Source organism: Gopherus flavomarginatus, chromosome 1, assembly GCF_025201925.1.
Source record: "Gopherus flavomarginatus isolate rGopFla2 chromosome 1, rGopFla2.mat.asm, whole genome shotgun sequence".
Lineage (NCBI taxonomy): Eukaryota > Metazoa > Chordata > Testudines > Testudinidae > Gopherus > Gopherus flavomarginatus.
The window spans coordinates 120,471,254-120,491,412 of NC_066617.1; the positions used below are offsets into that span (position 1 = coordinate 120,471,254).

Genomic DNA, 20,159 nt, shown 5'->3' on the forward strand with positions numbered 1-20,159 from the left:
CCTTCAGGGCAGGGAACACGCTAACCACATGTGTCTAGAATGTGGTACAATGAGGCTTAAGCCTCATTCATAGTTGTGCTGTGTAACTAGACCCTTCTGCTCTTGATGCATTGAGCATACCACACTGTGGGGTGAAAGCATGTCAAATAGTAGAACTAGAATAACTGATGTGCAAATGTCTCATCTCTAGATATGCTTAATCCACTTCTAGATTGAATACCTTAAGCAAGGTGTTTCTCTCCAAGAAGTCCAGGAGAAGTTCCATCACATATGGCTGAGCTGGAATAGAGAGCAGCCAGAAAGCAGTGAAATCAAGGATTTGGGAAAACCAGAGGTATGTACGCTTGGGTGTGTGCATTTTGGGGGGCAGTCGGTCTTCTCTGGTCTGAGAAGGTAGCAATTATTCTGGGCCTTGCAGGGTGTTGTCTTTGGATAAGTAGCTCAAACTCAGGTGATCTTAAGTTCATTACAAAAAGTTGTTCCCTTTTTTGAGCCTAATGAGTGGCTTCCTTGCTTAGACATCCCTAAAGTGATGTCACACCAGCAAGGTCTCTCCCCAAGAAGCATAGCTGCTTTAGATCCATGCTTACTATTTTTAAACCTCTGCACAGCCTGAAAACTGACTGTAGATCATGGGCTTGCAACCAGTGAAACCTCTGTTAACTTGGCTTAGCTCTCTTCTGATCGACTTTACACGACTTACTGCCTGTTAGCCTCCATTGCCACAAGTCCCTTCTCTTAAGGAAGGTGCACCTTGGCCTCTTCATGTATCCTGAAAGAGCACTGCACATCCATTGCAGACCTTGTTGGTGCCAATGGTCTTTCCATCAGAACTCCTTGACTGCCAGTAGTACCTTGCAGCGTAACTTGCTGCCTTACAACATCACCCGAGGCAGTGGCAAGTTTGAGCTTTATTGTGTTCTAAACACTAGAATTAAACTTCTGTTTCTCCAACAGATGGAGTCTGAGACCCTGGCTATGTCCCGCAGCATTATCCAGCAGCTGCAGAATGCCTGCCAGATGCTAGTAGCCAGCATTCAAGGTCTCCCTACCAACTTTCAGGATAAGGTGAAACAGATGTATCACAACATGGAAGAGCTTCATGCATCCTTCTCCACTGCCCATTCCTTCCAGGATCTCTCCAGCAGCCTCCTAACCCAGAGCCAGGAGATGGTGACCAAGGCCCAGGAATATGTAGATGAGCTGATGGCATACGTGATGGAGACTACTCCTCTGTCTTGGGTTGTGGGACCCTTCATCCCATTGGGTAAGGGGTCTGCAGACGCCATTGAACCAGAAAACCAAGAAAAGTAGGCTGAGGAAGCCTCCAAGTCTAAGGAGGCCCCGTGACCTAGAAACCTGAAACTTCTAAGGACGAAGGCAAATTTGTTCAGTCTTCCTTCTGACTTGATGTGTACTGGCATATGTCAAGTAAGATACCAGTGGCTAGTACTCATATGCACTGTGCCTAATTCTCTCGTAATTTCTGGAGGTGGTGTTGTGTGACTACTGTAATGTAGATCACTTCTCAGTTCAGATACTACTTGTTTGTGTTACCACTGTCTTCAAAATAAAATGTCACTTCATTTGAATGAAGGTCTAATCTGCTCTTTCTAAGAGGTGATTTCCCAGTCTCCAGTAGACATCTGTGCCTGCCATTAGTCATGCTATATGTAGCCTTATTTGCCAGTAGCAGCAACCACTGGCATTAGTGTGTAGATGACACTTAAAAGCCTGGGAAGCTTACCCCATATACCATGGAACCAAATCTAAAGCCTTAATTTCTAAGTAGTTCTAGATCACCACTACTCAGACCTGTAAACATGCTCTAGTTTCTTGTGAAACTGGGAACAGAAATAAGTGTTGCTCTCATGGCTGTGGTAGAATTGCACTTAAGATTTCAGGTTGCTTTTCAGAAGTTGCTAACAGTGCAGTTGGTTAAAATTCCTACCACTATCTAGCCAACCTGGGCTAGATACTACCTGGGTTGCTCTGTCCTGGCCCCTGCCCCAGGAGAGAACAGGCCTGGGATTCCTTTGCCTTATCTCAAAAAAGGGCTGTCCCTAGAGGGGCTCTAGGGCATAAATGTCACGCCTATTAAAATATTGGTTATTCAGGTGGGGGATGTGCTAGTGTATAATCTCAAGCACCTATAAAATCACTTGGAATCTGTATCAAGGCTGCATATTTCCAAACCTCACAGCTGGAAATGTGAAAGGTTGCATGTCTATAGCCTTTCCCTGAGGAAAGCAGGCCCTTTAAATCCACATCATAGGGTGACAAGTACCAGAGGTAGCAGTGTTTGGTTTTCTGTGGGTACAGATGGAGTCTGGTGGTACCAACAGATTTATTTGGCCATAAGCTTTTGTGAAGAGAAGACCATTTCAGATGTCCTTTACCCACAAGAGCTTATGCCCAAATCCATTGCCTCTAAGGTACCACCAGACTTCTCAAGCCTTGTTATCAAAAGGGTGAGTACTTCAGCTTTTCCCACAGCCTCAGACCAACTGTCAAATACGAAAGGCCTCAATCACTGCTATGAAATACAAAGCAAACTATTCAGATTAAAATAAGAGCTTTTGAATATCAAATGAAGGTGATACAGTGCCCATAATACAGAGGATATGGGTTCTGTTTAGTGCACCACATACCCTAGAAAGCAAAAACATTGATGCCCTTGTGCTTAAAGGTATTTAGGCATTGCTCCACTCAGCATTGCAGGACCTGCTGAGACAACTTTCACTTACAAGTGACTTCAGCCCTTAGTGCTTATATCACTCTTTGAAAATGAGACTGACAGTGCTGTCACAGGGGTCTTGCAGAGCAGTGTTCTAAAACCTCTATAGATCAGAGCAGCCCACTTTAAAAATAAAAGTGCTTTAACCTAAAACCCAGGCCAAACTTGAGGGTGCTATAATAGCTTGGTTACCACCTAGATCCTAGGTTCTTCCCAGCCCTGCTACTCCCTTGAGACATTCCTATGCTTTGTGCCTCTCTAAAGGGCCACATGATACCACTTTGTTATCCCCATTTTACCTTTCTGTAATCATACTGAATACTAGTAGATTTCAGTATACTGCAACTAGCACAAGGGGGTCCAGCTGCAGCAGGGTACCACACACAAGCCTCAACTGCAACTATTACAGCTGTGAATTTACTAATGTGCACAAGAGCTGAAGTTTGCTCAATGTAGTTGTACCCAAAGTCAAGGGGAGAGAAGCTGTTCCAGATGCATTTTTCTAAGCCACTCTTCCTACAGAGGGGAAAATTGATCTAGTAGTTCTGGAATACCTACATTCTATAAAAGCCACCGTGAATGCCTTGCCTATACTAAAAGGAAGATGCAGCTTATTCCAGCAAAAGTTCATTGTCAGCATCATTTATGACTTCAGCAAATGAAATAAGTAGGGCTGGCAATTAATTGCAATTAACTCAACTAAATCATGATTAACAGTGCAATTAAGCACATTTTTTTTTAAACAGTAGAATACCAATTAAATATTTTTGGATGTCCTACATTTTCAAATATATTGATTTCTAATAAGCATAATACAATCTGTACAGTGCTCACTTTATATATTTTTTATAAATATTTAGACTAAAAATTTTTTTTCAATTCACCTACAAGTACTGTAGTATAATCTCTTTATGAGGAAAGTGTAATGTACAAATGTAGACTTTTTTTTGGGGGTGGGGGTTACATAACCCTTCTCAAAAACAAAATGTAAAACTTTAAAACCTACAAGTCCACTCAGTCCTACTTCTTATTCTGCCAATTGGTAAGGCAGACAAGTTTGTTTACAGTTACAGGATAGCCTGCTGCTTATGTACAATGTCACCTGAGAGTGAGAACAGGTGTTCATATGGCACTTTTGTAGCTGGTGTTGCAAGGTATTTATGTTCCAGATATGCTAAACATTCATATGTCCCTTCATGCATTGGCCACCATTCCACAGGATATGCTTTCATGCTGATGGTGGTGGTTAAAAAATAATGCATCAGTTAAATTTGTGACTGAACTCCTTGGGGGAAGACTGTATATTTTCAGCTCTGTTTTACCCACATTCTGCCATATATTTCCTGTTGTTAGCAATCTCAGATGATGACCCTGCACATTTTGTTTTAAGAACACTTTCTCTGCAGTTTTGGCAAAATGCCAGGAAAGTACTAATGTGAGATTTCTAAATATAGCTACAGCACTTGACCCAAGGCTTAAGAATCAGAAGTGCCTTCCAAAATCTGAGAGGGACTAGGTAGGGTGCATGCTTTCAGAAATCTCAAAAGAGCAACACTCAGATGCAGAAACTACCGAACCCAAACCCCAAAAAGGAAGATCAACCTTCTGCTGGTGACGTATGACTCGGATGATGAAAATGAACATGCATTTGTCCACTCTGCTTTGGATAGTTATTGAGCAGAACCCGTCATCAGCATGGATGCATGTCCTATGGAAGATGAAGGGACATAAGAATTTTTAGTGCATCTGAGACATAAATAGGTTGCAATGTCAGCTACAATAGTGCTATGCAAATGCCCATTCTCACTATTAGGTGACAAACAAGAAGCAGCCAGCATTATCTCCTGCAAATTGTATCCAAGTTTGTTTGTCTGAGCGATTGGCTGAAGTAGGACTGAGCGGACTTGTAGGACAAAGTTTTACATTGTATTATTTTCAAAGCGGTTATTTTTTGTACATAATTCTACATTTGTAAATTCAACTGTCATGATAAAGAGATTGCACTATAGTACTTATATGAGGTGAATTGAAAAATACTGTTTTTGTTCTTTACAGTGCATATATTTGTAATAAAACTATAAAGTGAGTAGTATACACTTTGTATTCTCTGTTGTAATTGAAATCAATATAACTAATAATGTAGAAAACATCCAAATATATTTAAATAAATTTTATTCCATTATTATTTAACACAACTGTAATAATTTTTTTTAATCACACGATTACTCATGATTTATTTTTTTAATCACTTGACAGCCCTAGAAATAAGCTATATTTGCAAAGGGGTTTCCTCCCCAGTATATCTGCATCTATACAGGGTGCTTTTGAGGGCATAGCATTCCTAATTGACAGTTATGCCAGCAAAAGGCAGACAAGACAAGATATTTATTAACCTTGCAGAATTCCTTATGTATGGATAAATGACCTTTAGTAACTCCTTAACTATTATCTCCTTAACTATTATCCCAATTTACCTATCTCTTTCCTGAAATTTACCAGTTCTCCCCCCAACCTTCTGTGAGAGAAGAAAGGAGAAAAAAATAACTAGAAAAAGTTTGAGTTTAGGTTGGTCCCATGTAACCTAATGCATGTTAGTTAAGTGATATAAACTGTGCTATTTTCCTAGTGCAGACCCGGGACAACATCTTTAACATATTAGCTGGTCAATTTCTAACCTAGGCTCCTGTATCTATATTAATAAAAAAAAGATTGGCTTTAGCTACCATGGTGAAGCTGAATCTAAAGTAAATTCATAACTTTCCCTAGTTAAGGCAAACCCTAGAGTGTTTCACAGTTTCAGTCAAGATGTTTGGGAATTATGATAAACCAAATCAAAAAGATAAATTTTCAAGAAGTGAAAACATCAATTGTTATATGCAGAGCTCCCAAATGCCATCTCCAGTTTGCCTCAAACTTTTGAGACAAATTCAGCCCTGATAGATGAAAAATGTCTTAGAGCTTGCTTTATTTCTTGTAAATTTAGGGTTAAGACTTTGTGCAACAGAGAACAAATATTTGCAGGACATGGGTATAAGGCAAAAAGGTGCAAAAACAGGCTGATTATGGAAGGCCAGCATCTCTAGCTATTAAACTGCATTAACACTCTACTACAAATAATTAGTATAATTACAATATAGTATTCTTAGAACTTGTGAGAGACTTTAAATGATCCATACCAATCAGCTGGGAAACCACACACCACTCCTCCTTTAGTGTCTAGTCTGTGTTAGCAAGGAAAAAACAGCTTCTCCTAATTAGCAACAGTTGCTAGTCAGGGTGTGGCATCCTAGAAGAGTCCAGTTGAATGAAAGAATAGTGCCAGTCAAAGAAATAGATAGGCTATCTCTTACATTATTTTAGTTAACTATCTTTCTCTTTCAGGTCTCCAAGATTTTGGAGTAACTTTTTGTGTGAGACTGACTTTGAGGGTTAGTAAGTATGTTTCTCTTCTCCCTTTCTCTCCCCACACCCACCCCATTCCTGTTTTAGCTTCTTTAGAGACAGTATTTTATATCAAATATTTTGATCTCCTCCTAATCTAAAGTACAGTATTCACTGTTTCTTTTAGGCAACACAGTTTTAGATTTCTCATATTTCTATATTCCATAATTTAAAGGGGTTCTGATGTTTGAGTTTTCATAACAAGAAATTGTTGACTTTCTTCCATTTTAGTGTATATCTGTGTTCTGGGGTGCTCCTTATATTATTGTTCTTGGAGGGATCGGTTGTAAGTTAACTTTCTCTCTGAATGTTGTGTGAAATCTTTGTCTTGCTACAGGTCTGAAGTGAAATGGGAAGATCTAAAACTAGCTCAGATTACAGTTATTGCTACTATCAAAAGATACAGTAGAAAAATGGTTATTGCCATGTGTTGCTTGGCTGTTTTTATGTCTACTGTAATTGTATTTGGACTGCCTGGCTGTGACGCTTAACTCTGTGTCTTGAAGAGGGAGTTGAAATGAAGGTGGATTTTATTGGTTTGTCCGTCTGTCCACTAATCCCAATCCTGGACTTTGTCAAGCCTGCCTCACAACCTTTAACAACTGGTGGTTGTTGTTTCTTGTGTACTTAAAAAACACATTTGGATATGATGCATCTCCCCTTTTTTATTCTGTCTGCTTTAGATCCTAGTTGTAGTAGCTTCTTGTAAGAAGGGTACAGTTGGGACTTCTTTTCTATGAAATGCAGTGATAGAAAGGATGTAATGTTCTTGTGCTTCAGTGTTTTGTTTGTATGGTGTTGGGTTACTGTTTACTCTGCCATTTGGACCTACAATAATTTTTCTTGCTTTTCAGTTTCATCTGATTAGAACACATCTTCAAAAGCCAAATAAGAACTCAAAGCAGATAGGTGCCTTCAGTAGACATTTAGGCTCCTGCAAGTAAATTACTGATCTTAACTCTTGGGTGTTAGCCACCCGTTGACTGTTGTACTCAGTATCATTACTCTCTAGAAACCAGTCACATTATACAGTCCTTGTTATTGCTGTAGTGGCTTCAGAAAAATCTAGAGCTGGTCAGAGAATAACAGTTCAGTCTCACAAAAACATTTGAGGTTTCAGTATTTGTTTTGTCCTACATTAGAATGAAAACAAAACTTTGGAATGCTTTTGCAAAATAGAATTGTGTTAAAAATGTGTCTTACAATCAGAAAGGCCAGGTTTTTGATCTCTCTCTCTCTCTTTCTGGTCAGAAGTGACCAGGGAGCCCTGGATATGAGGCCTTCCCCTCAGAAACTTTTTGTTGAAACCGCTCAGTGTCTGTGGAATGTTCTGGCTTTGACTAAATAGCATATTGAGGTGAAATTACATTTAGTTGAAAATATTCCAATCAGTTCTAGAAAAAACATGAAAGGCTGGTAATTGTAGATGATGTTGAAGCACAATGCTACTCCCCGATGTTATTACGACTCAATTAACCACATTTTATTAATGATAATAGTCATTTTTGATGAGGGGCAATTCCTGAAAGAGCTACATGTCCAATCTGAGCTGAATGATCCTGTAGCTTTCAAAATGGAAGACCCTAACTATTAAGGGAACCTGGAAAGAGAACTGGGGAGAGGGAATGAGCTTATGCCCTCCTCTTTTTTGTTTTTCTGCTTCATAATACATGGAAGCAATATGAAAGGACTTTTTTTTTTTTTTTTGACCTCTCCAAAAGTGTCATCTTGGTTGGTGATCATTTGACATTTTAACCCTTCTCTCATTGAGATTCTAATTTTCACACAGAGACAGTAAATTGGACAGCTGAGGGAAAGAGATGTTTAGTCATACTGTTAACTTGTTTCTTAACACCCTTCTGAGTCCCACAAGTTGTATGATGTGTTACAAAAGATAGTTATTTTAAAAAATTTAATTCTCCCAATTCAAAGAAGATGTGGAAGTACACAAAGCCCATTTTATAAGCAATCCTCTCCTCCTAGGTACTCCAGAAAACCTAGGGAAATTTAGTCTAATATTTCTAAGATTAAAAACATGCAGACTTACTCTTCTGCCTCCTCCCGTGCAGTGATACTGTGAAGATACTGGCAAGAAGAATAACAAAGCTGTTGAAGCCTTCTTTGGAAACATGATAAAGAAGCAAAAAGGCACACCCAATTTTTAATAAATGCCTCTTGCAAGTGGCATGAAACTAGCAAGATAAGTACTCTTACCTTGGCTACTAGACCTCATAGTTAAATAGATCCCTGCAGTGGATACACAGACTCTTGAAGTGGCTTGATTTAATTTGAGTCTTCAGCTCTTAGAGACTTCTATTGTCAATATCCACAACAGCTCCAAAGGGACTGATTTCCTGGAAGCATAGGTTATGGAGGAAGGACTAAGTCAATGACATGATGCTTCTTTTTGTAGGATGTATTCAGCAAGGTCCTCAGTCAGCTCTTAGTCCATGCTGACCATGGCCTGGGTTCCATGCTTCCACCTCTGAAAAGGAGCACCACTGAAACATCACATTTCCCCGTGATCCTTCCATCAGTGATATACCTCCAGTTACGACTACACTTGAACCTCAAGGTGAGTAAATCATGGGATGAAGTTGTATTTCTGTACTTATCTCAGAGGTGACGTGCAACTAAAATGTACTGCTTTCTATGTGTGACCTTAGGCAAATTACTTCACATCTCTGCCTTGCTTCCCTCCCCACCCTCCTATAAAATGGAGGCAATGTTATGTGAATTCCTTTGTAAAGTAGTTTGAGATTTACAGATGAATAGCACTGTGAGTTTACTATTACCTTCCGTCACACTCTAGTCAGAAAAGAGCTTTAAAGTTGCAGTTCTAACTCTGAGATCACAGCAGGATTTGCAAGTGTGGGATGGAAGAGAAAGTGGACTGAGTGTCCTCTAGAGTTCCATGAACTGGATATTGTAATATTTGGCACAGATGGGAAGGGGGGCTGGAGTTACATTTTAGAAGAAGGGATAGAAATTTGTTGCTTGCAACATGAATTCATGGAAATGTTTACAGAGCAAAAGTGTAGCTCTTCCTCACTTTGTCTGCTGCAATTGTAATATGGTTTTGAAAAAAGCCTACCAGAAACTATGGTAAGGCTGATATTGTAGGGTCCTGTGACTCAAACATATCTCAATAATTTGTTTATGGTGGATTTTTGTGTCTGTGTTTGGTTTCAAGTCCAATTGGAAGCACAGTTGAAGGAAATCAAATTCACAGGAATAGTGCGTTGTCTTTTTTTTCTGAAAGATATAAAATGAGGCAGAAATAAAGGCACAATGCAGGGAAGAGACACAGAGAGAGAAAGTGTAGGTGGAAAACTATAACCAGCTAATTATTTGTGAATCTTTGACCAGCATCCCTCCTCTCTGCTCACTATTTCGCCTAGTCTTCTGGGACTTATTGAGCATCCCAAATTTAGGAATGGTTGATGGGTTTTCAAACAAGAAAAGGAAAAAAGAAAAATGGCTTGCCACTAAAACATATCCTCTTTCTCCAACTTCCAAAAATGTGGAGCTACTGTCTCCCAAAATTAGTCTGAGATCATATTCATCTCGCTATGTCCGTCCTTAAAGTCAGGTCTCTTAGCCCTCTAGGATGAGAATTTTAGAGAATTTAAAAGAGGTGATTCCCAGCTGTTATTAGGGAAGGCACTTTGCTTCTAGCCCTGGAAAGTTTTGATGACTGAAGGTGTAGAGGATCTGGAGAGGCACTCCTATATAGAGAGTTATTTGAAGTCACTTTTTGGACTTGTATAGACAGAGACTTTGTGTGTGGCAAGCCAGGTGTAAATCTCGAACACACTAAGTGGCTGTGTGGACCCTGCTTCGGTGCAGCAAAATTTACCTAGTATGCAATGACATACTGCTCTTTTTGAAAGAGGAGCAGATCATTGTGCACTGGGAAACATTTAGTACACGGCAACAAGGTCCATATGACCAGTTAGTGTGCAGCACTGTAATGTGCTGTAGATTTACATCCTGGTTTGCCATGCGTTCCTTCTCTCTCTTTCAAGGCAAATCCTTTTATAGTTCCTTCATACCCCTGGATCATAAAACTGTATTCCCAGCCCATCCTCACACTTCCCCTTGATTACAGCTAGAGTTGTGGGTGCCTAGCATTTATGAAAAACCAGGCACATGGTAATGAAGGCACTGACCCTTACAGAGAGAGTGGCCACTGTAATTCTTTTTAAAACATTTACATTCCCTCACACACTTTCTGTAACTCAGGGTAATGTTCCCACCTCCTGTGGAAACCCTTCACACCACACCATGTAGTATGTGTAGGGACTGACTCTTTTTATTACATCTTAATTTTCAAAAAGACCATGTACCAACTGTCACGGTTCCTGAGGTAATTGCACCTCTGATGCTCTCATGATCTCCTTGAAGGCACCCTCTATTGGTTTCAGACCTCCAGCCATTGTCTGTCTTGAGGAGGAGTCCCATGACACTCTCCCTCTAGACTGGGGATTTAAGCTACAATTCTTCCTGCCCTTTGGTTTGGTTTTATGTCCAATTGAAATACAGTTTAAAGAAATTGAATTCATGGGAATAGCAAGCCTCACTTAATATGGCTTTTGAAGTGATATTGCTGTGATGTATTCTTGATTTAGAGCGAGAAGAATGGTTAGGTCTTGGCACCCGCCAGCATCTTGGAAAGCTGTTTTAGAAGAATAATCATTCTTGTGTGTTAGGTCAGAGCCATGAAATGACGGGGAGAAGGCTGGACCATCACAGACCAGCAGCAATGCACATGCTAGTAAATCTGGGTTTTTAGTGGCAGCTCATGCTTTGTCCAGCCATCTTGAGAGTGGGAGCAACCAAGTGAATATTAAACATGGCAGCCAGGATGATGAAATCTCAAACCTGGATTTCTTTGACCTTACAGGGGAGCATGAAGGAAGTATAATTCCTTATTTGGCCTGGAGGTCAGAGAGAAATCAGAAGATACTGCTTGTAACAGGTTTGCTGCAGGACCAAGTCATTGTGATGTACCTACTGGGAAGAGCAACCTCAAAGGAGGAGATGACGCCCCCAGCAGTGGCACCGGGTGGGGGGCAGGCCTCTCCAAGCCATCAAGCTCAGGAGGAGACAACAAAACTTCAGTTTACAGAAAGTGAGAGGGTCACATCTGCAACAAGTAAGAGAGTACTGGAGTTCTTAGAAACCAGCCATCGGGAAGACTCTGAGGCCATACAGAGCATGGAAACCCAACTGAGGGGCATGGGGGTAGCCTCAGTTATCATCCATAAACAGCTGGAAGCAATAGTTAATCTCCTCAGCCAGCCTCCAAGGCCTGTCCCTGCACAGCCAGATAGCTCCTTCTCTGCCACACCCTGTGTAGAAAAGGTAGATGATTGTACATACACTGGTGACAACTGTATGTGATCCAGAGAGTGAGTTACTCTTTGGAGTCATAAGAGATGGCTCCTGCCTGGTGTAGCTCTCGCTTGCAGAGAGTGGCAATGGAACAAGCCTTGTTATCAGTCACCATGGCTAGGGAGGGAAGAAGAGAGCATGTGGGGCTTAATCTACATATGGTATGTTGTATCTCTTATAATGCTGTAAATGTTTTATTGGTCAAGATTTTAAAGAATAACAATCCTATGGGGTAGTACTAAATAACGCATGAGGGAAAGCAGCAGATGAGGCATTGTTTGACTAGGATTTTTGAATCTCTACCTGTTATTGTCTCTCTATTTGATACAAAATGTGTGTGTGTGTGATTTTCTTTTTCTGGAGATATTTGAAAATGTCTCCTAAGAATTAAACTTTGCTATTGATATGAGGCTGTGCATGTGGCTGGTTCAGTTATCCTTAAGTTCTCTTTGGATAAGTCTGTGCCTGGTTCATTTGTCATCTTGGTCTGATGACTATAGGTCACTTTTCCTCTTGGGTGTATGGTTTCACTGTGATTTGTCAGCAAGAGAGGATGATCCACCATTTGCAGTAACTGTACACGATATGTCAATGGTACCTTTCCCCTGATTAGCTTTTAGGTGCCTGAATCTCCATTTTCATAGAGGGAAATGCACTTTCTGAATCTTGCTTGACCACAGAAGGTACTCTGCCACTGTTAGCGGAAACCATTAGCCCCTCCTTTCTCTAAAGGATTTGCAGGATGTGTGTGTGTTTGTGTGTGTGTGTGTGTGTGTGTGTGTGTGTGTGTAAACAATACATTCATACTCTACTATTTGAGGCCATCAGGTGGTCTGTAGAGGAAGACTTTGGGGAGGGATCAAGGAAGAGGATGGGTTGAATGGGAAAGGATTGTGTGAGGACAGAGGACTACATGTCTTGGGTGGAGGGGGTCCTCCATAGGTTTCAAGAACCTTCGTGAGCATCCTTCCTTTATCACTGCATTTATGGTGCAACTAATTTACAGCATGCTTGCTGTGTTTAGGCAGTGGCTTACATACTGATTGACCTTCCGGCATTCTGAAAAAAGCCATCAATATTTGGCATTCTCTGCCCTAAGTGGCATTGTGTATGCCTTGGTATGTGGCTGCACCTGAAATAAAACTTGCCAGCCAAAAAGAAGCCAACTTCCTGCATTCAGCATTATATTGTTACACAGCTCCATTGCAGAAGAAATACTTCAAATACTTTTTTTAAATCCAGGAACCAACTGACATAGGAGGCAAAGGATTTGAAAACCAATAGCTTTCTGTAAAGCTATTTTACAATTTCACCATATTAGCCCAGTAGGTTATTAAAGAAAAATCTTTAACTGAGCCAATGTAATCTTTCCTCAAACTGCCGGTCTCTAAAATTTAAGGGCCTAATTGAGTTTTTACTGAAGTCAGGCTTCTGTCATTGACTTCAGTAAGGGAAAGGGAAGATGTGAGAATTAAATAGTATGGCAACCAAATCTGATCAGAATTTAGAATTTCCAGTTTGTCAGAAAATTGACACCACAAATCTTGTTCCCCTGATTCGTAATGAAAACACTTTGAAAAACGCCCACAATGAAAATTTAAAAAGAGAATTTAAAAAAAAAAAGTACACCACAATTTTCTAGATTTTTTTTCGAGTTTAAAGTAAAATTTTTGAAATGATTATTTGGAATTTTTAAAATCTTTCTTAAGATTCTCTTTTTTCTAAATACTCTCCAATTTTTCAACTTCCTTCTGAACTGTGGACAGGAGAACTGAACAAGGAATTCTAGTGCCAGTTCTGCCAATGCTAAACGGAGATAATAACCTCTCTTCTACTTAAGATTCACCTGTTTATACATTCAAGGATTGCATTAGCCCTTTTGGCCAGAGTGGCTCACTGGGTTATAATGTTCATCTGATTATCCATTATGCTCTTCTGGTCATTTTCACAACTGGTGCTTACCAGAATAGTCCCCTATCTTGGAAATATGATGTACATTCTTTGTTCTTAAATGATAACTATTTCCCTATAACAATTGATCATGTCAAAATGGTAAGCTGGGTGCAAGCAAATAGTATGCAAGCAATCAAGATCACTCTGCATCAGTAACCCTTTCATTATTTATGCTCCTCTAGTCCTTAGAATCTGCAAACTCTTGCAGTAATGATTTGGGGCTTCATTCAAAGGGATTTAGGGCATTGGAATGCTGAGCATTTGCAATGTTCAACTTTTAGGGGCCTGCACAATCACAGGAATGCCACTGCAATCCACAAAGAGGGGTGCCAGGAGGACGTGGCCTCATCACTTTTTCCCAGCCGTGGGGGCAGGCAATGGGTGAGGGATCAGAAAGGAGTGAGTGGGTGGATGGGGTCTTGAGGGGAAGGGATGGAATGAGGGTGGGGGCTCAGGGGGAAGGGGCAACATGGGGGGCGGGACTACAGTTCAAGTGCCAAAAGCCCCCCACACACTTAGGCTTTGTGGACAGGAGTAGCAGAAGCTTCCTAAATTAAGCATCTAGGCTCCCTATGCAATGAAGGGGGAGAGCTAAGCACCTTATTATTCAATTCATAGGAGCTAGTGTATTAGGTGGGAAGCCACCTAGTTAGTCAAATAGGAGATGCTGGTAACAGGGGTATGTGTAGTAAGCCACATCCCTCTAATAGAGAGAAATTCCTATCTCTGCTAGCAGTCCACGACTGAGTGCCCCTGTCCTGGAATCGGATGGCTTAGATAGCTGAGTTGTTTCTAGAGACTGGAGCTGGGATACTGGACCCTGAATGCTTTACCCCCAACTCTGCCAGCTGGATGCCCTACTTGCCAGGCTCCAGAGTCATTCTTTCTCTCTTTTTCCTCTCTCTGCCCCATAGCTTCAGATAGTCACACCTGATACATCGATGGCACGGCCAAGGACTAATTATTTGTCCTAATTTGCTGAAATTTCCCAGCCTCTCCTTATTTTTTTTCCTTCCCACTGTACAGTCAGTAAAATTCCTACCGGTCTTTCTATCACAGGTACGCTACACACGATGTGACAGGAGTGCCTGTGTGACTTATGTCTGTAGAGAAACATTAATAAAGACTTCATAGGGCTGTGTCTCATAAAACAAGTGTTTCCAAGTCCACCATTGGAGGAGCTCTCTCCTACAGATGATCATGTAACATGTGAAATGTTACAATATAGGAGTATGTATTATCAAAAAATGTGTAACTACTTATGCTAAACAATATGTTCCGCCTTGTATTTAGCAGTGACACTGAGTACGTTTCCCAGAGCTGAAGCAGAGCTCCCTGTAGCTTAAAACTTTGTTTCTCCCACCACCAAAAGCTGGTCCAATAAAAGATAGTACCTCACCCACCTTGTGTCTCAGTGGCATTTAAAAACTATCACTTTGTATTCCATACTAAGTAATATAGCTCTTCCACAATTTCTGGTCTAGCTGTCAAAAACTCTTCCTATCTCTCACCTGTATGAAACATACACAGTAACCATTATTGTGTAACATTACACCAAAGATATATAACAGAACTTTTTGACTTGCAAATGCAGTTGGCATAAAGCTCTTTTCATAGTTTGCTTCCTTATACTCCTCAATTGTACTGCAGAAGCAGCCGTCAGATTTTAAAGTGGAAGCAGGGCTGCCCGGAGGCGGGGGTGCCAAGTGGGACAATTTGCCCTGGGCCCCGCAGGGAGCCCCACGAGAATATAGTATTCTATAGTATTGCAACTTCTTTTAATGGAAGGGGCCCCTAAAATTGCTTTGCCCCAGGCCCCCTGAATCCTCTGGGTGACCCTGAGTGGAAGAAATAGGTTGTATGATATATGGGTAATGATTAAATACACAGGTAAGAAATCTAGAGATAAACTGGACATTTCTGTGAAAATAGTTAAACATAAATATACATGACCAGAAAAAGTTGCAACTCTGTCAGGTTTAGAGAGTGGAGCGATAAATGCAATGTGATCATGTGTGTAAGGCTCTACCATACTACATCCATGTAAAGAAGATGCAGTTAAATCTGTAAATGTGAGCTTAATTTTGTCCTGGCCTGATTCTCAAGTGAACTCTTCACATTCTCATTGTGACTTTGCAAATATAGCCTATATTCTGTACATTAATACACTGCCAACTCCAAGAAACCAAGCCTTCCAAAGAAAGCTGCACAAAACTCAGAGGGACACCTGGAAGAGTTGAGCAGGGTGAAAGATTGTCATCCCAGGGATAAGATAGGACACTGCACTATAATCCAGAGATCTGAATTGCTATTCCTAGGCCTGGCACTAACTCATTATGTGACTCAGGGCAAGTTATTTCAATGCTCTGTGCCTCCATTTCCCATCTGTATAACGGGAATGATGACACTTATGAAGTACTTTGAGAGCTCTCGCTGTGCTTATACTCAGTAACTAACACAATGGGGCTCAGTCTCAGGTGGGCCTCTAGGTGCTACTGGGCTGCAATTGTGAACTTCCCAGCAGGGGCACAATCACTACAGGAGTTTGTGCAATGTAACTCTGCTCCATAAAAATCCCACGTGCCGAAAGCTGTGCCAGATGCAATTCCTATACTTGGAGGAAACGATCTAGCTGTTCTTAAATTCCTAGTTTCGGTAATAATCCACAAGAAAATGTAGGAACCCCACAGAATTTCTCATGTATGCATAAATTGCCTCTAACTCCCCTGGCCATAAGAAAAAATAATCAGAGTTACCAATGATCCCCTCCACAACACATACACCACTTTGCAAAAGAAGAGAGGAGAAAAAATATCCTGACTAGGTAATGAGATTGAGTTTAGAGTTAGACCTACCTGACCTGACACATACTGACCTAATCTTAATTTCAGATGGATGAGTTCTAGCCTAGTCTCCTGCAAGGCTGCATCTATACTAAGAATAAAGATTGCCTTGTATTAGGCAAGCCTAAACTAAATACAACCGCTTTCCCTAGCTAAGGCAAGTTCCATAATGTGTTTCGGCCAAGATGTTTTGGAATTTGAGCCATGTCAAAAAAATACATTTTTAAGAAGTAAAATCATCTCCTCTTGGTATATGCAGAGCTCCCAAATACCTTCCCTAATTTGTCTCAAATACCTGAAAGAAACTCTACCCCGTCATAAGACAAATGTCATACAACTTGGTTTATTTCTGGTAAATTTAGTTCAAAGACTTGTGCACATGCTTAGCTATTCACAAGGGAGGACCTTAATGAAGGACTAGTATTTGGAGGACCAGGGCCTTAGGCAATGGGGTTGAAAACAGACTGATTGTGGAAGGCTAGCTTTAACCTTAACTAGGGTGAGACTGGGGTCTCTTGCTAATGAATTTGCATTAACAATCTCCTACAAATAATTAGTATGAGTGTGTTTACATCCTGGAGCATGTGCTGTTCCTTGGGGGTGGTAATGGGGGGAAATGTAAATGTGTGGCCAACGGTTATGTTCCTTACCAAAGGTAAATGCTATTAAATGAGGAGGAGATACTTTACGAACCACTGACCTTTCTAGAAAATTAGCACTGGCTAATTTCAGAGGAAAAGTGGTTACACATGCTGGATCTGGATTTAATTCCCAGCTCTGCCACAAATTCCTGTAGGACCTCAGACTAGTCATTTCAGTTCTTTGTGCTTCCGTTCTCCATTTGTAAAATAGGGATAATCTTTTCTTCCAGCCATTGTCTGTTTAGATTATAAATTCTTAGGGAAAGAGACCGTCTTCTGCTTCTGCCTAGCACAACAAGACCTGAGTCAGCTGGGGACTTCAGGCACTGCCAAAATACAAATAACAGCAATAGTAGTTTACCCAATTTCTCCTTAAAACAATTCCATCACTAGATTGGTGGTAAACAATGGTAATAAACAGTAGTGCTGTTGCCAAAGGGCCAGCCTTTTAAAGGGATTGAGGCACCTATAGATGCAGATACGGAATCTAGTGAGATGTTCAAAATGCAAGGTGCTTATCTCTATCAATGGGAATTATGTGCCTAGGAACGTTTTGAAAATCCCACCAATGCCTATTTACCTTTCTGTGTTCCTAAATACTTTTGAAAAGCTGACCCTTAGTATCTAAGATGCAGGTAGAACATGTGCTGCGAAGGTTTTCTGAAAGCTCTGTTCTAGGAATTATTGTGGGGACAGGGCCAGCTCTACCGTTTTTGCCATTTTTACCACTTTTGCTGCCCCAAGCGAAAAAAAAAAAAAAAAGCTGCTTGGATTGCCACCCCAAGAATGGACAGAATGCCGTTGGCCATAAACATTTGCCGCCCCAGGAACGTGCTTCCTCTGTTGGTGCCTGTGTGGGGAAGTTCTATAGCCTGCGTTATACAGGAGTTCAGACTAGATGACCACAGTGGCCTTTCTGGCCTTATAATCTATGAATCTATGAGTCAGGCTTTGAAATGAAGATTCGGGGAAGCTGTGGTGCATTCTGACATTATCACCTTTCATTTGGCAGAATTACCTTATTCCCTTGTTTCTTTCAGTTAAACCTCCAGCTTTTGCAGAAAGGAATGGCATGGCTCAGCGGCAGCAAGATTATGACAGTTACTGGGTGTGTTTAGGCTCCATGATGACCAAATTCCAGCAATGTGCTTACCAGCATTCCCAGAGCAAGGTGAGGGATGCCGACCAAAGCATCTGGGAGGCTCTTCAAACTAGTTCCCTGGTAGGAACAAAGTTCTTCTTTCCTTTTCATCCTTATCCCAGAGATGTTCTGGGTAGGACCACAATATAACTAATTTTCTTCTTTGAGTGGCCTCTGCATATTCCCACTCTTGAGATGTACCCAGTGCTTAATTTGTAATGAAAGTGGTGCTGGGGCTCAAGCAATTAAGTGCTGGTGATCAAGAATTTTTTTACTTTCATAACTGATACGGCAAGCCCAGAAGTGCCGGGGTTATGAATGGCCAAGCCTAAAGGTGCCGGGGCTCAGCCCTGGACAGCTCTGACACAAATTAAGCACTGAATGTACCTGTGGCACAGCCAGGATCAATGGAACTTTTTATTGCCATTGGAACACTACCTTACACCCTTCTCTTGTGATTCCAAATGTTTGCGGGGACCGAGCAGTAAAAGTGGTGTGGAGCACCAACTGTCACAGTTCCTTCCAGCCATGGTGGCAGACAGAATGGGATCCTCACCTGGTCCATGGACCCAGTATTATCAGAATGTATCATCTAGTGCCGCCTTCATCAGGATTAGTGTTAGTTAGCTTCTTCAGTTAGACAGTTTTTACTTATCTTTTTCAGGTTTGGCAGCTTCATTGCTGTTCTTTGTCCCAGTAGCTTTTTATTTTCTTTAGCAATCCAGTCTTTACGAGAGTCCAAGATTACAAGACTTCTTATTTATCTAGGCCCATTCCAGACCGTCTATAGCAGTGATACTCAGACTGAGGCTCGAAAGTCGTAAGTGTCTCTTTAATGTGTCTCTTGTGGCTCTTTGCAGAATGAGATATTAAAACACTGATTTAATTATTAACTAGTCTAAGCTATTTACCAATGAGGATGCTTTTCCTATGTTATTAACCAATTAAGTTATCAACTTGCACTAAGTTATTAACTGATTTACTTTGTGAGTAATATATATATATACATCACTAAATTAAATATAGTATTATAGTAAATGAAACAATGAATCCACACGACTGGGTAATGTTGATCTCTAATATGGCTCCTGGACCACTGAACGCTGAGTATCACTGGTATATAGCTTCAACAGAAGCTCTACAATGATCAGGGGGAACCATACCAAACAGGGATGGATTGGCATGGAAAACATCAAAGGGTGTAGGAACAATGGTTCTGTATTGGGGAACAGTTTTAGGATCAAACAATAGTGTAGTTGTAGATGTCTCCCTTTTCAAGAGAGATTTCTAAAAATTGTACCTTCACACCATTAATTTCCTTTTTGCAGTTGCTGAAATATTGCATCATTGCCTTGATTCGTATAATCACCCAACCCCTGAAGACCATCTACCAGATCCTACTGGTTATTATTGAACACTTTCCCATCAACTTTCAGGAAAAGATGCAACAAGTTTCCCATACCACAGAAGTACTCCATGCTTCAGTCTCCACTCTTGATTCCTTCCAAGATCTGTCTAGACAAATCCTCTCCCAAATATGGGAGAAAGTGACCAAGGAGGAGGAAGATATGAATGAGCTGCTGGAGTATGTGGTGTACAGTACACCTCTCTGTTGGTTTGTGGGACCCTTCAATGCTTTAAGAGGTAGAACATAAGCAGACTCCACAGAAACTGTAGAATATGGATAAGAAGGCGCACATAACAAGTGACACTGCAGAAGTTTGGAAACTGTTACAGGACAGGACTTCTCAGTGGAGCTAATTTATTTGTAGAACTGTCAAGTTTGTCAAAGGAAAGCTTTGATCTTTGTGATCTCAGCTCTGAGATTAGGGTTGAGTCTCAGAATAGCCTTGAAGTAAGTAAGTAAATCGGGTTCTTTGAAAGTCCCTTTGGAATCATTTAAATACAGGTTGCGGGAGGGGAAAGGGAACTATAAAAAGTTTGACCTTGAGCAAGATTTTTTGGTTACATGTGTGGCAAACAGAATCAATTTAAAACAGGGAGGT

The 20,159-nt window shown here is 40.8% G+C and overlaps 1 protein-coding gene across 20 annotated transcripts in view; it reads left to right on the forward strand.

Moving 5' to 3' along the window:
- Positions 1 to 20,159, forward strand: part of LOC127058644 (perilipin-3-like) — a 76,092-nt gene that overhangs the window by 7,124 nt on the left and 48,809 nt on the right. For 10 of the 20 annotated variants that reach the window (XR_007776450.1, XR_007776451.1, XR_007776418.1 and 7 more), the window contains exon 7: positions 212 to 334. Coding sequence is in view for 9 of the 20 variants with exons in the window: in XM_050968915.1 (XP_050824872.1) it covers positions 212 to 334 (123 nt within the window). In the remaining 11 variants the exon portion in view is untranslated. Of the gene's footprint in view, positions 1 to 211; positions 335 to 957; positions 1,043 to 1,134; positions 1,268 to 6,118; positions 6,166 to 6,515; positions 6,834 to 7,032; positions 7,084 to 20,159 lie in introns of those variants that run through there. The other 10 variants (XR_007776443.1, XR_007776427.1, XR_007776422.1 and 7 more) reach the window with 6 other exon arrangements.